Source organism: Podarcis liolepis (genome assembly GCF_965112155.1).
Source record: "Podarcis liolepis genome assembly, chromosome: 2".
In the NCBI taxonomy this organism is placed as follows: domain Eukaryota; kingdom Metazoa; phylum Chordata; class Lepidosauria; order Squamata; family Lacertidae; genus Podarcis; species Podarcis liolepis.
In genome coordinates, this window is record NC_139555.1 from 69,033,057 (window position 1) to 69,052,504 (window position 19,448).

At 49.1% G+C, this 19,448-nt stretch overlaps 1 protein-coding gene and 1 long non-coding RNA gene across 4 annotated transcripts in view; one reads left to right on the plus strand and one right to left on the minus strand.

Annotated features, from left to right (window-relative positions):
• The window catches only part of FAM193B (family with sequence similarity 193 member B), a 31,725-nt gene extending 17,830 nt beyond the window's left edge, over positions 1 to 13,895 (plus strand). Inside the window, exons 1-10 of one of the 3 annotated variants that reach the window (XM_083488335.1) lie at positions 2,101 to 2,226; positions 2,530 to 2,638; positions 2,743 to 2,959; positions 3,322 to 3,522; positions 4,080 to 4,476; positions 6,292 to 6,487; positions 6,956 to 7,192; positions 9,162 to 10,170; positions 11,525 to 11,600; positions 13,476 to 13,895. In XM_083488335.1, the coding sequence (XP_083344461.1) occupies positions 2,603 to 2,638; positions 2,743 to 2,959; positions 3,322 to 3,522; positions 4,080 to 4,476; positions 6,292 to 6,487; positions 6,956 to 7,192; positions 9,162 to 10,170; positions 11,525 to 11,600; positions 13,476 to 13,572 (2,466 nt within the window). In that variant the 5' untranslated portion in view covers positions 2,101 to 2,226; positions 2,530 to 2,602 and the 3' untranslated portion in view covers positions 13,573 to 13,895. Of the gene's footprint in view, positions 1 to 1,986; positions 2,227 to 2,529; positions 2,639 to 2,742; positions 2,960 to 3,321; positions 3,523 to 4,079; positions 4,477 to 6,291; positions 6,488 to 6,955; positions 7,193 to 9,161; positions 10,171 to 11,524; positions 11,601 to 13,475 lie in introns of those variants that run through there. The other 2 variants (XM_083488333.1, XM_083488334.1) reach the window with 2 other exon arrangements.
• On the minus strand, positions 13,860 to 19,328 carry LOC310699912. Its single transcript, XR_014522291.1, has 2 exons — positions 17,756 to 19,328; positions 13,860 to 14,534 (listed from the first exon to the last, which is right to left on the minus strand). It is a non-coding gene; the product is annotated as an uncharacterized lncRNA (long non-coding RNA).
• Positions 19,329 to 19,448: the final 120 nt, after the last annotated feature.

Below are 19,448 nucleotides of genomic sequence, written 5' to 3' on the forward strand. Positions count from 1 at the left end.
GAACTGAAAGCAAAAACCTGCAGAGTAGCTATCAAAACTGATCAGGATATCAGACTTGCACTTTTGCTTTGCTCTTCTTCTGAATTCTAAAGACTTACAAAGCAATCCAAAGTGGGTGGGAGAGAGAAGATCAAAGGTGAAGGAACCGCTGGGCTTCTGCCAGCAGAGTGGAAGGGGTGGGGGCTGTGAGCTAAGCCCCAGGAGTGCAGTCTAATGGAGTTGTGGCACCTTTTCTCTTGATATATGCACACACATGCACACATCTGCTGGAGCACGTAATAATCAAACTTTCATAGCAACACACCACACACAGGAATAAGCAGGAGCATGCCATGGGTAGGCATGTGCAAGGGTATGCCATATGCAGGCATGCACAAACAGATGCAGTAGCCCATTGCACAAGCAGCACACCACTTTTGAACATGCACGGCAGCACAATGTCGCACTCAGAGCAGCTAGAAATGCACACTGCTCCAACCTGTTCCCTCTGGCAGCAACCCTTTTCCTTGGGGAAGCAGGTTCAACCAGGGGAACGTCAGTCTGCCCAACAGATCCATTTTGTCATACTTGCCCTTAGTTAAATTGTTTATTTAAAATGGGAACTTTGAACTGTCATAACTTTAGGAATACTTAACAGACTTTCACCAAAACAGCAATTTGGTTTTCTCGCTTACGTGAAAGGGGAAATTTCTAGGTATGTTTTGAGAAAAGGGGTGTGCAAAAACAGGACACAATTAAACTGCTATCACACATTGGCATTCTTAGATTTCCAGTGCCAGATTTCCTCCTGATAAGATAATTTGTCTTCATTCTGATGAATAGCATTTTCTGGTTTTATGATGAAAGAATGCAGAAAAAGAACCTCACCTTAAACTATAGAGCCATGGGATTGGTAACTAATATTCTTTCACATACGCTGACAAGTTGTTGCTGATTGGACTCTCCCCCTCAGGGGTGTGTCTGATTTTCTGGGCATGCTCTGAGGCTGCCAGCCCACATCCTGCTGTGGAACTACTCCTTTGTCACTTTCCTCTGTCACCCCTGCCCCCGAGCACACCTGTTCCTGCGGTGATTGTGAGAAGGGAAGGCCGGTTCTCCTTCTGTCTCCTCCTCATGCTGCACCCTTTGCCCCTTTGGGCTTTGTCTCACCTTGAGTCTGAGAACGACCATCTGCTTTGCAGCAGCAGTCAGATGCACGGCCCATTGTCCCAGGCTTCTCAGTCGGTGGGGAAACAATGCGACCCTGCCCCTAACCCTTCATGCCTGTCACCATCTCTAAGCAGTGCCGAGGCCGATTTGTCGCCTGGCTTCCGCCCCGGAGCCAGACAGGAAGCTGAAGGCCTTGTGTGGGAATGAAAGGAGCAGCCAGGAGAAGGTTTCTGCCTTACAGTTTGCAGCTGTTCCTCCGTCTTCAGCTGCACAGGAGCAAGGGGGAGCAGGCTGCCTGTCTTCTGGGCCCACAGGGCCTTGGGATAGTGCTGGAAGCATTGGGTGGGGGAAGCAGCGTCCTGTGCTGAGGCAGGAGTTGTGAGCTGGGGGACAACTGCGGCTGGGAGAATAAAAGGGACAGAGAGAACTGAGATACAGATCAGGCACCTTTGTGGCTTTCACACAGAAACACACACCCTTCTGCCATCACAGACTGTTCATTCCCTCTCCTGCTGCCCCGGATCTGCCACTCTGCTGTTGTGCTTAGTTCTGAGGTCGCTTAGTGTGAACAGTATTGTAGTAATAGCAGAGTTAGGCAGGAAGCACTAGAAAATCTTTTCTGGGAGCATCCAGCTGTTGGCTGTCTGGATGGCCTGTTTGCCCACAGGTTTGCAAGAGCTCTGTGGGAAAGCCATGACATGACAAAAGGTATTGCCCTAATCCAGATTTGGGGATTTTCCTAAGCATATCCTGTCGTCATAGCGCATGGCCCAGTGCTCCCCAGGCTCATGTTCCCCGTGAGCAACCCTCACTTTCTGTGTGTTTGCCCTGCTGCAGGTGCTGCCCACCTCCAACCAGTCGGTGCAGACGTGCTGCTTGCTGTGCCACCGGGAGCGTAAAGATTGGGGAGGGCCATCCCACAATGGGCTGATATCTCCGGGGGAGCGGCTGCCTCCGGATTTTGTACCGACGCTGGTGCAGAACCTGCTGGGAGAGATGCCGCTGTGGATCTGCCAGAGCTGCAGGCAGAGCGTGGAAGAGGAAGAAAGGAGGGCAGTCCAGGAGCAGGCGCTGGCGGTAAGCATTTAACCCCACCAGAATGCACGCCATCACTCACTCTGGGACAGATGTTATTGGGTCAAGGAGGGTTAACTGCTGTGAAGCCAGCACTCTACATAAAAGGCCTTCCTGGATTGGTCAAGCTGCACACCCTTGACCACTGTCGGATGGCTGTGTTATGTTCTGGGACCCTAACTGCTCCCAGCTCTAGGCTGTGTATGGAACTTGCCAGCTTTGGCTTGAGTGAATGCATTGCCTACAACAACGGGGCCTTGACTCTTTTCTTTCTTGTCACTGTCATCATTTGCGGTGGTGGGAAAGGGAATGAGAGTAGAGGTAAGACTAGACAAGCCTGTCTCCTCACCGAGAGTCTGCGTCCTCCTGGGCAAGTGCCATGGTGGGTCCAGGACAAGAATTGGTTGGAGCAAAGGTTAGTCCAATGTTACTATTCCTCACAGATCAGCCATGAGCTTACCCTTCCAAGCAGACGTGTTGCATTGGATTTGTGGTCTGAGCCGCCCGTTCTCTTCCCAGGTCTCGCTGTCGCATACGGCCTGCAAGTCACAGTCCTGCGGGGCAGGCTCCCACTCCTCTTCGTCTTCGTCATCTTCATCCTCGTGCCACGGGAACTCGGGAGACTGGGACCCCAGCTCCTTCCTGTCTGCACACAAGCTCTCGGGGCTCTGGAACTCCCAGCATGCCAATGGGGCAGCTCAAGGGAGCTCCCTGGGCGGAACACCTGTTGTACCAGGTAAGTTCATCTTGCCCCTGGGCCAGTGATGCTCTTCTCCCTTCTAGATGCAGGGTTCTCCCTACAGCTTCTTTATGGAGGCTATGCCAGTAGTCATTGGGAGGGGGCGTGGCAATTGCTTAACTGTGTGAGGAAGTGCTAGCATCTGGCAACCTATATCAATAGATTTTGTCAGAGAAGGGATGACCATGCACAAGCCTGTCTTGCTCTTCTCCTGAGGGAGAGTAATTCTTTATATGAAGGTCCCTGCTTACTGAGGTCTTCCCACCAGAGGCCTTTTGCAACCCAGATGAGGTGCCACAAGTGGGGAGGTGAGTGAGGGGCCTGGAGAGCAGCCAGCTCTATCTCTGACTCCATTTCAGGTGACAAGCACCCCGGCCTCCCTCCGGAGTGTGCCAGCCAGGCCCCTGCTGTGGGAGGTGGGCTCAAAGCCTGCCCTTACAGCCACGCGCTCTCCCCAGCTCCCAGCGGCACCCCAGGCTCGCCTCTGCCTACCTCACTCGACTTCTGCAAAACTCTTCCCAAGCAGTTCAAGAGCATGTGCCGGAGACCCACCCCGCCAGGTCTGTATGGGCGGGGCCTGGGGAAGGCCAGCTGACCACATCCGCAGGGCAAAAAGTGGCAGCACATTGCTGGGCTCACTACTGTGGAATCTTGCCTCCTCTCGGGGCCAGCCCCTTAGGGCCCATCCTTGGGCTGAGTGAGACCTTAGCACAACCCCAAAGGGCAAGGGTTGCCCCCCTTTCCCCTTCTGAGAGCTGTGGGTTTAAAATGTTAAACATGTCATATGTGTGGCCAAACACCCTATCATGTTTTGAGGAAACATGTTATGTTGCAAGCCCTGGTATGTTGGAAAGCACCACAGCTACAGGGAAGCTTCTAGCTGAGAATATGATCACCAGGTTGGGTTGGCTTGAGCGGCATGCCTGGGTGTATGGCCATAGAGCCTTGGAGGTATTATGGGAGGGGCAGTACTTCTGGGCAAGAACCTTGTGGTGCAGAGGTCTCCATGGTGGGGAAGCTTAGCACCCGTGGAATGTTTTGCCTCTTGTAGTAGTGTGTGAAAAGTCTGCTGTCCAGGATTGGACCTAATAGCTCTCCCTTTTCCATCTGGCTGCAGGAGAGGCCTTCCACTCCTCGGAGCACCACCGGCATGTGGACCTCACTGCTCCACCCAACAGCCCCACAGGCCTCCCCTCGCAGCCGCCGGCACTCCTCCCGACAAAGCAGATGCCTGCCCACCCTGGGCCCTTCAGCTCCCCTCCTCACGTCCACCTGAGCTCCTCACCGCAGGCGGCCCCCTTCCCTGCGCCAGCCCTCAGTCCACACACACCGGTGCCCAAGCCAGGAGCAGACTCCCCTCCCACTGGATCTTGCAAGAGCCCACACCTGCCAACTGCCAATGTGCCACTGCTGAAGATACCGCCTCCCGTAGGCTGCACTCATCCATGCAACGGCCATTGCAGCGGCTCCTTGGGTCCTCCAACTGCCTCGCATCAACTGCCCAGCACCAACAGGTGAGTGGAGCCCTGGGCATAGGGTTGCTGATAGGAATGTGCCCAGCACCTTCCTGGGGTAATTGGCCACTTGGCTGAAGTCATGCTTGCTGCCATTGGCTGTAGAATATGTGGCATTCATTTTAGGATTGCAGCCTAAGGACGATTATCTCTGCTCAGTGTGAGTGAACCATTTGAAACTCCAGGCAGGTGGATAGACTAGGGGTACCTCTACAGTGTCACTATTTTGCTGGGGGGGGGGGTTAAGTGCATACCAGAACTGCAGGATGGCACAATTAAAGTTGATTAAAGCTTTCTGTTGGTCTAGCCCAAGGTTTCTCAAACTTGGGTCCCCGGCTGTTGTTGGTCTACAACTCCCATCATCACTAGCTAGCAGGACCATTGGCCAGGGATGATGGGAGTTGTAGTCCAACAACAGCTGGGGTCAACAACAGCTGAGAGCGGGCAGGAATCTCTCCCACTCATGGATCTATCCTAAAGAGTCCACAAACCTTTTGTATTCCATTGAAACTTTTTTCATGAATATTTTGCCATGAAGGAAAAAGTTATTTCAGAACCTGTTGTTAAGTGTTGCAAAGTAATATTATTGGCCTTCTCTGAAGACGGGGGTGCTGGAGCGCTGCAGGGTTTGATCCCTATTTTCCATTGTGTTTGCCATTTTTTAGCCATATTATAGCCTCTTTTTAATTCTTAGCCCTGCAGCATTTCAGCATCAGAACTGGTCTAATTTCTGTGTTGATGCTGCACTTTCAAAGCCTTCTGCTTTCTCAGGCTTAACCCCCCCCTCGCAGCACCCACCCACCCACCCCCCGAGTTCAATCTTCAGGCCTCTGCAGGGTTGAGGAGACGATGAAGCATTTTGTTTTGTTTGCTTCAATCATTTGTGTTGCATGTTTTCATGCAAGTGTCCAAGATGGCTCACAACAATAAATAAATAAGCCCTCATCAAACAAAAAAATAAGCAAACAGTAAAAAACAACACTAGTCTGGTATCTAAACGGAAACAAGAACTGGTGTCAAATATTTCATTATTGCAACCAGAATTTTTTTTTTTATTTCACAGAATGTATTTCACTTGATCGTAAGAAAAAACCTCAAAAAATAGAAGTTACTTATAAATGGAAGCGAACATGAGGCCCATAGATAAAAGATTGGCTGAATAAGGTTTAGAACACGTTGTACATGGTTAAATGGACTCACCTAGTATAATCCCAAGAAGGAAAAAAAACAGTTGCTTAATACAATAAATTTGGAATTCCATAATTGGAATTCCGAACTATACATTTTCAGGAGAATATACCCAGTGATAGTTCTGGGGTTTTTTGTGTTGTTGTTGTTTTTTATGTAATAATGAAACCTGCTTATTACTGAGGGCTGAGTAATTTTACATATACTATATATGTATGATACACAACCTACATAGGTATAGACTCAGTAAACAGCTTTAAAACCTTCCCCCCCCCAAAAAAAAAGGCAAACTGCAGAAACATTCATAATCTGTCAGTGGAGGCCCAGGGAAGAGAAGATTGCTTTCATTCCAATGCCAAGTGAAAGCCCCTTTGGGGAGTGAACTCTGAAGATGGGGTGTTCCAACAACAGAAAGTCCCCATTCTCTAACAGTCTACCTGCCTGGTCCTCTTGAAGGCAGTGACATATAGAACAGGGTCTGTACAGATGAACTCGGTCAGGCATTTTGCTCACAGACCACCTAGGGCTTTGTAGATCAAAACCAGCGCTTTGAATTGAGCTTGGAGGCCAGTTCAGCCCATCTGCCTGGCTTGCCTCTCACCTGCCTGTTCTTCCTTCCTCTTGCAGGGATCCTTCCTGCAAAGGTCACAAGTTCCCCAACGGTACAAGCTGCCACGCACCACAGTCCTGCGAGGCAGACGAGGGGCTTGGCGAGGACGAGGACAGCAGCTCCGAGCGCAGCTCCTGCACCTCGTCCTCCACAACCCAGAAAGATGGAAAGTTCTGCGACTGCTGCTACTGTGAGTTCTTCGGCCACAACGCGGTAAGTAGAATAGAGTCAGCAGCATCCATGACCTTCACTCACAGACTTGTTTCTATGTGGGCGGCTTGGAAAAACACCATGTTGACAATACACACATGGCATGCATCATTGCTCATCTCTCTTGGCCTTGGTAGCCTTGAGATTAGCTTCTCTCTCCACCCCCAAACCCCAGTATTCTAGCCTTGGACTTCCACACAGTTCTCTCAACCCTGTCATTTCCTCTCGTTCCTGTCCTGAGCTGCTGAAATAAAGCCCTGCTGTTGCATCTTGCACTCAGCTGTTCCAGCTTTGGGGCCTCTGTAGTGTCAGTGGTTACGTGGATGGAACTAGCTGTGGATCTCAGCTCAGCCTTGGGCCTATCAGAGGGGAGAGAGAGCAGGAAAGCACATGGTTTCTGTCAGTGGCAGTTGTAGATCAGTAACCATCTCCTGCACCCGCAGCAGACCAATAGCCCAACTCTGTCCGCAGCCTCCGGCCGCCCCCACGAGCCGGAACTATGCCGAGATCCGGGAGAAGCTGCGCTCCCGGCTGACCAAGAGAAAAGAGGAGCTCCCTCAAAAGCTGGGGCACAGCAGCAGCTCGGGAGAGCCGGCGGTCGATCACCGGGACGTGGATGAGCTCCTGGACTACATCAACAGCACAGAGCCGAAGCCCCTGAACAGTGCCAAGGCTGCCAAGCGTGCACGTCACAAGCAGAAGAAGAAGGTGGGCTGGGTGTGCGTGCGTGGATGAGTGTGCAAAAGAGAGCGTACGCTGGCCCACAGCTTCTTGGAGATTGAATGTGAAGGGGAAGAGGGTAAGGATCATTTCAGAATCCTGATAGAATGAGTCCATCGATTAGGGGGAACAGTTTAAATCTTGGCCCTAGCTAGGGATGGAACTTGCTCAGAAACTAATCTGATTTTTTTATAGTATGTCCTTTCTTCATAGAAGTGGGGCAGTTATGCCTCAGTCCCCAGTTGTGTATGCGTTTGGGTGGGCAGATGACTGTAGATAAAAGAGTTAAACAGAAAGGAGGATGAACTATTTGACAAATATCTGTCGCTTCCCCATGTTGACTTTTGACATATTTTCATAATTGATACAGACGCCAAAATGCATAGTGGCATAATAAGATCACAAGGTGTTTTCTTTCTTTCTTTCTTTCTTTCTTTCTTTCTTTCTTTCTTTCTTTCTTTCTTTCTTTCTTTCTTTCTTTCTTTCTTTCTTTCTTGCAAATAGATACTTCAGTTTCACCCTTATCTAAGTATTGCTAATGAGTGTTGTGAGTACCTCTGGGCCTGATCTGAGCCATATGAAACAGGGCTCCCCCTCCAGTATATCCACACGTGAACATGCCAAGCAGCTAGCTTGGGTTCTTTTGTGAAGGGATTCATTCTGAAGCTTGTCTATGCTATAGGGGGATTCCTGAACATATGAAACTGTGTTATGCAGAATCAGACCACTGGTCCACCTAGCCCTGCAGTCACTGCTCTGACTTGCAATGGTTTTCCAAAGTTTTATGCTGATGTCTTTCCCATCCTTGTTAACTTTTTAAATAGACATTTCAGGAACATTCTGCATGCACAGCCTGTGCCGTGTATGCTACAAGAACACTTCATTGATGTTTACTCGAAGGGTGCCGACTTGGCTGTTAACCTGTACGAACACTCCTTGACTACTTAGTATGTTTCAGCAATGCTGTTTTGCCTGGCATTTCACGTTATTCACAAGTTGCTATGTATCTGCAAGGAACTCGGTTTCCCTACTACCTTTGCAAACAGGAGATGTGATCTCTTTCACAGAGAGATGAAAGAGGTGAATTTAAGCTCTCTCTCCTCAGATTCTCATGCACTTTTTATCATGCCTGATTCTTATTCACACACACACACACGAGTGTAAACTAGTCAGAAGTTGAAGTGAATTAAGGTTGTTTATACAACTGTTGTTGTTCTATCACATTATATTCCACCTTTTCCTCCAAGGAGCTCAAGGTGGCATGTACATGGTCCTCCCACCTCCTCATTTAACCCCCACAACAACCCTGTGAGGTAGGTGAGGCTGAGAGAAGCCCATGACTGGCCCAAGGTCACCACCCAGCGAGAGCTTCATGGCCGAGTCAGGATTTGAACCCTGGTCTCTCCCAGATCCTAACCATCATGCCACACTGGCTCTCTCACACTGGGTTATTGACTGAGGATGCCTGGTCAGTGAAATGGGCCCCTTCAGTCTTTCTCTCTTGTGTTCCTCAGTTGCTGCTGAGCTGGGGGAGGCAGCGTGACAGTGTAACTGTGTTTCTCTGCTTGCAACCTTCCTGCCCCACACCCACCCCAAATGCTCCAGCGCCACATGAACTAAGTTTAGGGCCTGAGGTGTAGCAACCTTTCTGCAGCTTGTACACACAGGGAAATGGCTGTGGGAAATGGCTGGCAGCGCATCTGTTCCTTAAGGTTTGTTACCATAGCACAGGCTTTGTGTATGCCAGTTCCCAGTGCCAATTCCCAAGTGCACGGTGGTTTGCCGTAGTCCCCATGCAGCTGCATAGAAGTAGTTACTGTCAGCAGCTGAGAAGCAGGGGCCTCTTCATCCAGCCAGCCGGAGTTTGGCTGCCATCCTCACCACAGTCCCTCTTCTTGGTTGCCAGTAGGAATACTAGAACGACTCGAGTTCATGTTGCTAACTTCTGGACTTTCAGGAGAAAGAGAAGGCCCAGCTGGAGGCGGAGGCCCAGAAGCGAGTGGACCGGACCCCGCCTACGGGTCAGGACCAGGAGCTGGCTGAAGAGAAGCTTCTGGAGTGGCCCCAGCTAGAACTGGAGCGAGTGAACAATTTCCTGAGCAGCCGACTGCAGGAGATCAAGAACACCATCAAGGACTCCATCCGTGCCAGCTTCAATGTCTACGACCTCAACCTGGACGTCAACGACTTCCCAAAGAAGGCAGCCGTGCTGGAGCAGAAGAACCTGCTCTCCCACCTCAACGGCTCCTCGGAGCTGCAGGAGATTGACCTCGACCTGTCTCCGCTTAGCCTGGGCACGCCACACAACCACACGTTGCTGCGGAGCGAGGTGGCCTCCCGATGGGTAGAGAGCCCAGGCGAGGTGCCGCCCCCGCCGCCCCCAGCTTGTGAGAACGGCGTGGTGAAGCGACTCAACGCCGTCCCCAACCTCTCGCGCATGATCTGGGTCCAGTCCCCCAAGCCAACAGACTCTCCCCTGGAGAGTGGGGCCGGCCCCGAGTCCAAGGAGGCGGCCCCGGGCAGAGGAGTGGAGCCGCAGGAGCAAGCGCCCACCACCGGGAAGCAGAGGAAGGGCAAGAGGCAGAGCTGCCCAGCCAAGAAAGGGGAGGCTTTCGCTTTGAGCAGTGAGGCTTCCGGCTCCAAGGGGGTGGGGCAGAAGAACCCCCTGAAGGGTACGGCTCCCGAAGTCCCGAGAGGAAGCAGCGTGGAGCATGGCGATGGGGCCAGAGGGCTGCGGCACGGGCAGGGCTGGGGTTGCGGCGGCTCTAAGGTGGACAAAGAGAAGAGTGCAGAGGGCAGGAGCCGGAGAGGGGAAGGCAGAACCGACCAGGCCGAGCAGGAGCCTGTTTCCTTGGGGACTGGCGAGCGGCATCTGCCCCATACAACTGCGCCAGATGACTTGCCCCAGCCAAAGGGCAAAGGCAAGAAGAGTAGGAACAAAATGGAGAAAGCGAGCCCTTCCATTGGTGAGTATGTGGAAGGCTTTCCCTGTATTTGGGCTTTTATTTCTGCTCTCTGGCTTTTTCACAAAAATAGAGAGTTGGAAGGGACCACAAGGGTCCATCAGTTGCAATGCAGGGATCTTTTGCCCAACGTGGGGTTTGAACCCACAACCCTGAGATTGAGTCTCCTGCTCTACTGACTGAGCTATCCCAGCTTCCCATTAAGATTGGGGTGGGCCCCTTATGCACTCGGGACGTTGGCGCTTCTGAGGCCCATTATATACTGGTGAGGCCCACCAAGTGCATGACAGCTGCCGGTCCTGTTATGAAGGCTAGTGAGAGGGCAGGTACTAGCGTACATCCTGAGGGCATGCATAACAGCCTAGAATCTGGGTATGTTTTGGACGAACACTTTAAAAAACTGCAAAAGTGCCAGGGAGACTACCCCATCTGCATTATACATTCAAAGTAGTATCACACCACTTTAAACAGTCAAATAATTCTGGGAAGTGTAGTTTAAGGGTTCTGACAGTTGTTAGGAGAATTCTCCTCATAGAATTACACTTCCCAGAGAGGCTGAACAATCAGTGCCTCTTGCCTCTGGAGATTGTAGGTCTGTGCAGGGAATAGAGGTCTCCTAACAACTCTCAACACCCATAACAAGCTACAGTTCTCAGGATTTTTGTGGGGAAGCGACGGCTATTTAAAGTGCTGTGATACTGCTTTAAATGAATAGTGCAGATGGGGGCCCATACAGTATCCTGAGTGTGAGCTATGCACATTTTCTGGACCAATCTGGATTTTTAAAAAGAATTTGGAATATTGCGGCAAGAGTTGATGTGAAGGTGCAGGAGAGACATTGCTGTTAAAACAGCTGTATGTAGGGCTAAGGTTTAATGCGGGTAAGGTGAGACAGCTTTTGTGGCCTGCTCAGCTCCCTAAGGCCCAGCTCAAAACTCTGTTTATTTTCAGACTTCTCCCTGCAATTATGAGAGCATGTTGGCATTGATTGAAACTGAGATTCTCATAAAGCCAGGCTCAGAAGTGTGGAATTTTGCATACCCTTTAACTGCACTTTCCTATGTTCCCACTGAAATTTATTTTTATCCCACCAGTGCTTGCTGTACATCACAAACTTTGGGTAGTCACACTCTGTCACACCTCTCGCTTTCTCTGCTTTGGGCCAGTGGTTGTGGACTTGGGCACCTTGAGCATCACTGCAGGGGAGTCTCCTGGCTTGGGCAGCTAGTGATGTTTGAGTGGTGTGAGGCATGTGCCTGGTTTGGAAGGGAAGGAGGAGATCCCTGTCGCAGGCTATGAGCAGCTCTCGGGCCCAGCTAACTCATTCTTCTTCTTTTTCACTGTTGTGATTTGTTAGATGATGTGTTCCTGCCCAAAGACTTAGATGGTGTGGAAATGGATGAGACTGACAGAGAAGTGGAATACTTCAAGAGGTAAGACTTGGTCCCGATAAACTGTGGAGTCCTGGGATCAGGGCCTTGCAGACAAGAAATAAATCAATGCCATACATCAGGGATGTGGAACCTCGGATCTGGGAACTAAATGCAGATACTTCCTTGGTGTACTCACCAGACGACACACACCCTCTCCCGGGGCAACATCCCTCCCTGCTCCCTCCCTGAGTGTTTTTGCCTTGCTGGAATGTGCCTTGAACACTGATAGTTCCTCTTGCTTGCCTGCATGGAGGAAGGAGAGAGGTGTGTGCATGTGTGTAGAAATCGTACAGGGGCAAATGTCACCTCTGTTGCTTTCTCCACTTTTGCCTCTGGCACTACCCACATTTGGTACGTGATGCCCAGAAGGTTGCCCAGAAGGGAATGAGGCCCTTGAGCTGAAGATGGTTTCCCATTTCAACCACATATGGATGAGACTAGCGCAGGCAGTCTTTCTATTTCTTCCCCATCATTCACAAATTTCCAGAGGTGTCTTGATGTAAATACAACATGGGCCCTGCAGTGTCACATCATTTGATGTTGTAGTGAGAAGAGGTGCCGTTCATCAGCATGTCAGAGAGGACGAGTCCTGACTCAGTGTATTATGGGGAGGAGGGTACTGGGCAGGCTGTTCTCATGGCAGTGATCAAGGCCAAGTTTATCTATGTGAGAGAATGGGATCATCATTTCCACTACACTCTTTCAGAGTCTTGAGAGATGTGCCACCTCAGCATTTCAACCTACTATTTAGGCAGGGCTAGCAACCTTTATAAGTCAAGCTGTTGCTTAATTAATATTTCCATTAAACTGAAATTCCATGCATATCAACTGATGGTGGTAAAAGGCATTTTGAGCCATTTGGGTGTCCGTGGGTAAAGCTGGATCCAAAAGCACCCATAAGCTGTAAAGTTAATTCTTCAGGGGGAATTTCAGCCCCATCCCAGAGAAATTGAAGACCATCTCCATGAGCTAGCATATCCTCTGCTAACAGCAGTTTGGTTTTGTTGGATTGAACTTCAGTTTGTTGGCCCTCAGTGGACTCCTTACTGACTCCAGAAACCTGTTCTGGATATCCAGTGCATCTGGATTAGATGAAAAACAGGAGAGCTGAAGTCACCTCACTCCAAGCTACGCCTGTGGTTTAACACATGTGGGACAAGTTCCCTACAGCACTACAGTACAAGTGTCATGTAGCAGCAGTCTGCAAGTACCACCTATTGTCAGAGAGAGCCATCAAAGCATGATAGTCTAGGAAAATCTGAAGATGTGGTTCTGCCCACCAGCTCAAGCCCAGAAGGAGGAGATTGAAAACTGACTGCTGCCTGGGAAAAGCATCTTAGGTCCAGAGAGAATTTCTTCAGGAGTGGTCTCCCATTTCCTTTCTTCAAGGAGACCAGAGTCACATCTTCTCTGAGCTTCCTATATCAAGTTGTTCATTCCTCTTTGGCTAAAAGGAATAACCAAATTCACCCATACCCTTTTTGATGAGCTACCTGCCCTATAGTCCCTAAAAATCTTGGCTTCTATGCTGCAAACAGCACACACTTCGTATCTTCTTCCTCAGCTTTGTCCAGCATCCCTGCCTATGTTGCCTGTCTCTGCCAGTAGGACCTGTCCTATCTTTGTGTTGTCCTGCAACATACTTTCCAAAGTATTTTCATCACAGAAGTGGTGCCGCCTGGTGCCATTGTGCTGTTAGCCCTTTGCCCCTTAAAATCATTAGGATGTTTGTGGACATTCCTTGTTGAACAATCTGAGCAACTCCATGAGGGAGTAGGGGGAAGTTCACAGGAGACAGGCATATGTGTGAATAAAACAAGGGTCCCGCAGCCCCATCATTTCCTCTCACTAGTTGTTTTTTTTCTGTACTTGCAGGTTTTGCCTGGACTCAGCTAAGCAGACCCGGCAGAAAGTGGCTGTGAACTGGACCAATTTCACCCTGAAGAAAACCACTTCGAGTGCAGCTCAGTGAGGTGTGCGGTGCACCCCTGGTATAGGTGCAGGGCCCCACACCTCGCCTTCCCTCCCCCAAACCCATAGACAGACACTTGGCCTCACCATCCCTTGCTCTTTCCCCCTCCCCCTCCCCCTGGGGCTTCTATTCCTAGCCTATAGGCAAGGCCTGGACAGCCCTTGCGTCCCTCACCTCGTAAGTGTTCGACGTTCGGGGAGATGCTGACTGAGCCGCCCCGAGCCCAGGGGCAGTCTTGATCGGCCAAGGCCCAGCGTGGCACAGGGACCAGGCTGCACCCAATAAAGGACTTTTTAATTTTTTATTTTATTTAAAAAACCCAACTTTTCTGTTGTTTGTTCTAGCTTTTCTGGTCCCTAGGGGAGGTGGGCAGGGCTCCGTTGGTGGTGGTGGGCGACCGCAGCAACCCAGCTACACTCGGCGCTCAAATTGCACTCACGGCTGGTTGGGATCAAGGCACCCAGTGCACATGGAGCAGTCCTAGGAGTCTCAGTCTCCAGTCTCCAGTCTGATAACCCTGCCATCTCCTTGCACGGTTTACAGTGGCAGAGCTCATTGGTGGAAGACGCAGCTCTCTTCAGTCTCCTGGAAACTGCATGGGTCATTCAATCCTTGGCTGTGCCACCCCACTTCTCAGGGAATGTTCTCTCGGCCGAAATGCCATCCTGCGGCAGCATTGTCTTAAGGAGCCTCCTGTCAGCGGAAAGGCTGCCATGCCTTCTCAAGCAGGCAGCCTCTGCCACAGGGACAGCCAGCGTTTTCCTTTGCTTTCATAACAGTTGAGTTCAAGTCCAAGAATGGTAGATGTGCTCTGTGGGAGCTTATGGCCCTTCAGCTTTCCTGTGCAGATATCACTTCCATGTAGGTGGCTCCATCGACACCGACCATGTATGACGAGCGCACTCCTGTCTGTTTCACCATGATTGCTCCAAGCAGGACACCCCCAGTTTGGCTGCAGGCTCCTGCAACAAAATAAACATGTTTGTGCTCCTCACACATGGCCACGGATGTGTTATTTCCTACAGGGAAGTGATATCCACATGGGAAAGTCCTCTTGTGCAAAACAGCCGTTGTTGCAAATAACGCTGCACATTGGCTCTTGCATCAGGTGGGGAGCATGACTCCATTCGTCCTCCACCACCAAAAGCCTACTACTTTGGACTGCTCCTGTTTCTGATTACCTCTCAGCAGACCTAAGCCCTGCCCATAAGGCCCTGTTTATTTCCCCCACTAGAGTGATGCGCCCCATCAGCCCTGATGATGGTGGGGAGTGACAGCCCCATCATTTCTAAATATATGTGACTTCATAGCAAGTAGGTTGTGCTAGTAGAGGTGCACTCTTACGATCCCACAGTTGCTCAACAAAGCTCTAGGACTGTTCTGGTGCTGGTAAAAGGACCGTAATAATCACAACCCATCTGAAGAAATTGTCTGTGGAAAACCATCATTCCATTTCAGGATGAGCAGAGCTATGGCCGTAGTCAGTGGTTGGCTGTTCCTCGCTAAAGGAGAAACTGCCCCATTGCCATTGAGCCCGTTGAGTCTGACTTGCACCTTTCCCCTGACAACCAAGGCAAACGTCAGAATGCTGCTTGAACTCTACTGGCCTTAGCTGTGCCCTTGAATTTTACTCTGTCAGCCATTGATTCTGATCTCCCCAGGAGCCCAGTTGGGATGGTCATCTTCCCTCAAGTGATGCTGACCATCCTGCCAGGCCAATCAGTGTTTGCACTTCGCTTCCTGTTGCCTCAGCTAAATCTTGCCTGCACACATCCCTGTTCATTTGTCACATGCACAACAAACCTAACTGCAGCAGCAACTGAGCCCTGGTGGGTCTCTGACCCCAATTTCTAGTGCTACCTAGGCTCTCCCTACTTTGGAGGGTGGTGCCCAACCGACATCTCAGAGGCATCGGGCCATACCATGCTGCAGACCACAGGCAGATCAACTTTTTTGGGGGGGTTTATTAAATTATTTACTTTTTGATACTGTGAAATCTTTCGTGCTGAAAGATAAACTGACATTTGGACACAGAGTGGCTATGTGTGCTGTGTAATTGCTGCCTATGGCTAGCACTGGGGTCTCACCTCTGGCTTGAAACTCATTTGAATCCAGAGTAGCTGCTGGTACCAAAAGTCAACATGGGCCACAACCCTTGCAATCCCCCTGGGTGCTTGAACCAAATTGCCCACCTCCATAAATTTCCACCCCGTCTTCATTTTGTCAGGAACATGTTTCTCCGCTCATGAAACATGGTGGGCACCTTACAGCCTGTACTCCAACCCTAAATGCACATTAGGATTAAATCCTGTTGGTTTCTAGGCATGGCACAGAGGGGCCTCTTTCATATTTGATTCTTGTTTACTTCAGCCAGCTGTATAACAGGAAATTATTTGTAGCATTTTTCAGGAAGGCAGGCTTAATGCATTCATCCTTACGATGCTTGGTAAAGCAAGTCATTCTGCCCATCAGTCCTACTGAAGAACCGAACAAACTGATTTAACTTGTCTAAGGCCACCTACTAGGTACATTGCTAGCTTGAGCTGGAGGGCAGGTATCCCAGTACAATGCTACTAAGACTGTGTTAACACTGTTGAGTGGGGAGTGATGGGTGGAAAGAAATAGGCACATTCCTCAGCACATTGACTGCCTTAAACCATGCCGGATGACAACAGAAGCCGAAATCCCCTCGGATTACCTTCTCTACCCATATGGAAGATATCGGTGATTGGGAGATACTGGCCCTGCAGATAGTGTTGCTTTCAACTCCCATCATCCCTGATTACTGACCATTTTGACTAGGCCTGATGGGAGTTGTGGCCCAACATAATTTGGAGGGCTACTGGTTTCCAAGCTGTAAATGATCTCTACTAGCTCCTTCCCTATTATAAGACCTGGTAGCTGCTAGCAATGGTATTGGTAGTTGAACAAACTGATATTTACCTCAGATTGCCTAGGCTTGAGTGATAGTAGTTCACCATGCCATAGCGTTGAACAGGGGAAATTATCAGTAGCTGACTAATGGCTACTAGCCATGGTGACTATGCTCTGCCTCTATGGATGGAGGCAAGAATGCTTCTGAATACCAGTTGTGAGAAACCACAAGGGAGAAGAGTGCTGTTGTGCTTGGGTCCACCTGGGAGTTTCTCACAGGTATCTGGTTGGCCACTGTGAGAACAGGATGCTAATGGGCCATTGGCCTGATTCAGCTGGCTCTTCTTTTCTCTGAGGAAAGTATGTACTGATATATTTTGCATTCTTTTAGTCTAACCCTTTTATCTAAATGCTTATCATGCTTGGATTTCCCCACCACCACCACCACCAGTGATGTGAGGACTGGATGAGAGAAGTGAGTTAAGGAAACACAGCTGGAGCAATGAGAGATAAGTTGGCAGAATTAATTTGCTAGTTTACGCCAAACATGTATCAGTTCAACAGCATTATTTGTCCAACAGCAGCCAGATGCCTCTGGGAAGCAACAAGTGTGGCATGAAAACAACAGCTGTACATTGTTTGTCTTCTGAAAGTTTATTGCCCCTGAAGATCTATTCTCTCTTAATTTGTCTAATTTTTTTTTAGGCTATCTAAACCAAGGTGAAGAGAATCCTATATTAATTCTACATGATGTGAAACTTCCTTTCATCTTTCCTGAATAGTCAGTTTCACTGTGTGACCTCTGCAACTAGTTTTGTAGAAGGTAGAGAATTATCGCTACTCTTTCAGTGCCACTCACAGTCTTCTAAGCTGCTATTGTCACACCCCAGTTCTTTTTTCTGAACTAAAAAAATATACAGTCACCTTGCCTTACCACATTGTTAAGGTGCTCCAACACTTTTCGTATCAGTTGTACAAGGGGCTAGATTCAACTAGTGCTAGCAGGAGCCAGTGCAATACGGCTTTCCTACTTTTGCCCACAAATCGGCTCTGGGGGATCAGGAGAATCCCCAAAACAAGGGAAGGAAAGGAGAGAGTGTTCCATCTTGCAAGCGGAAATGCTTGAGCTGACAGAAGAACCATATTAGCATGACATTGAATTCCACCCGTCAAGTGTCACCTGCCATTTTGTTGTCTATTCAGCAAGTTTGGTGAGCTAGTCACAGTCTCCGAGGGAGTATGCCACTCTGAATAACTTACAGTGCACGTTTACTAATGGGTTCTCTTGTACCAAGTGGGGCTCCCTAACTAGCAAGTCTGTTTAGAACGGCAGCTGCAAATCCTACATCAAGGTCTACAAAACTTCCTTGCCGGTCACAAGCATATTTCTGGATCTGATGGCACAACCCTGAAACAGGATGGTACAGAAGGTGCTGATATATATCAGGTCAGGCTATCTGTGCTTCTAGTTCAGTATTGTCGTATTTGGAATGGCAGTGGCTCGCCAGTATCTCAGGCAGAAGTGCTTCATATTACCTGCTACCTCATTACTGTAGGTGCCAGAGTTTAAACACAGGACCTTCTGTGTGCAAACGATGTTTTCTACTGCTAAGCTGTGGTTCTCCCCACACCCCAAACAACCATCTGCTGTGTATCTTTTTTTTAATAAAAAAGGCACAATGCCAGAATGAGTTAAATAATGGAATTGAGCTGCATTCCCAATAATCTTTTACATTAGTGGCTAATGTAATTTACCAAGTGTCATCCACAATTATTTTCCCTCAAAGTAATTCAGAAAACCCATGCCAATTTTGCACGCCTTTGATTTTTGCTGACATATCAATACATGCACCTACTTGAATCTATTTTTGTCTCTAGTCAATCTATGTAAGATACAACATTGCTGAATAATGTATTTCATGTACAAATACAGACTGATAAAATCAACCCGAGATTCAGGAGTCACAAGAAAGACAACTCAATATTTTTTTTATGTGCTAACATATCATACAAGCACTTGTTTCAGTCTCATAAAATCAGGTGTTGGACACCAGAGAGAGGGGAAACTGATCTATTTGCTGCCCTGTTTAAATCTACAGTGATAATTCAGTCAGTCCTCAGTTACACAGAATTGAACCATTTCTTTACTTTACTTCTTATCCTTTTGATATTTTAATGTTGTAGATTAGAAAATCCGTTCCATTTTGCACTGTTACTGCACAACTAATGGTTACATCTGTGCTTGAAAAATCACCATCAGAAGATGTGATACCGGCACTGGAATGCCATTTTTTTAAATTAAAACATTTTTATGCTGCTGTTTAGCTAAAGGGACACCAGAGTAGCTTACAAAAATCAATGGTTAAGATATGTGACATAAACACCATGGAGATAAGGAAGTGGTATTAAGTCAGCGGCGCAAACACCTTCACAGTAACAGCGATAAATACGATGGTACATACTCATTGGAGAGAGCAGGCACTCTGCACACGCTTAAGAGCAAATGACATTTACAGGAAAGACGCGTTGCTCGGTCCAGCGTCAGCTCTCTAAGGCAATACCAGGACGTGAAAACGGCAGCTGCGTCTCAAAAACTACGATCTAGTAATCCCCACCAATGGCTCCCCTAAAACGCTGTCGCGGTCTTGGTGTACTAACAGCACTGCGAACCTATGGGATAGGGTAAAAGTCCAAGTCCTTTTAGCAGGAATTTCACCGATAATCACCCAGAATAAATAATTTATTTGAGGGGCGATTGTATGGGACGGGGGCGGGGAGAGATCCCAGTAACCCGAAATGAATGCGATGAGAATTAAACGATCTCGTAAGGCGACTCCCACCCAAGTCTACCCCTCCTTCGCCCCCCTTCCCAGCTGCTTCGACTCTGGTCCCTCCCTCCCATCACAATCCCCAAACATGCTTCGCGGCACGCTCCTCCGCTCGCCCCCGGCCAATTCCAGGAAAGGCGGGAGACTCCTCGCTCAGCTTCCGTAGGAAACGGA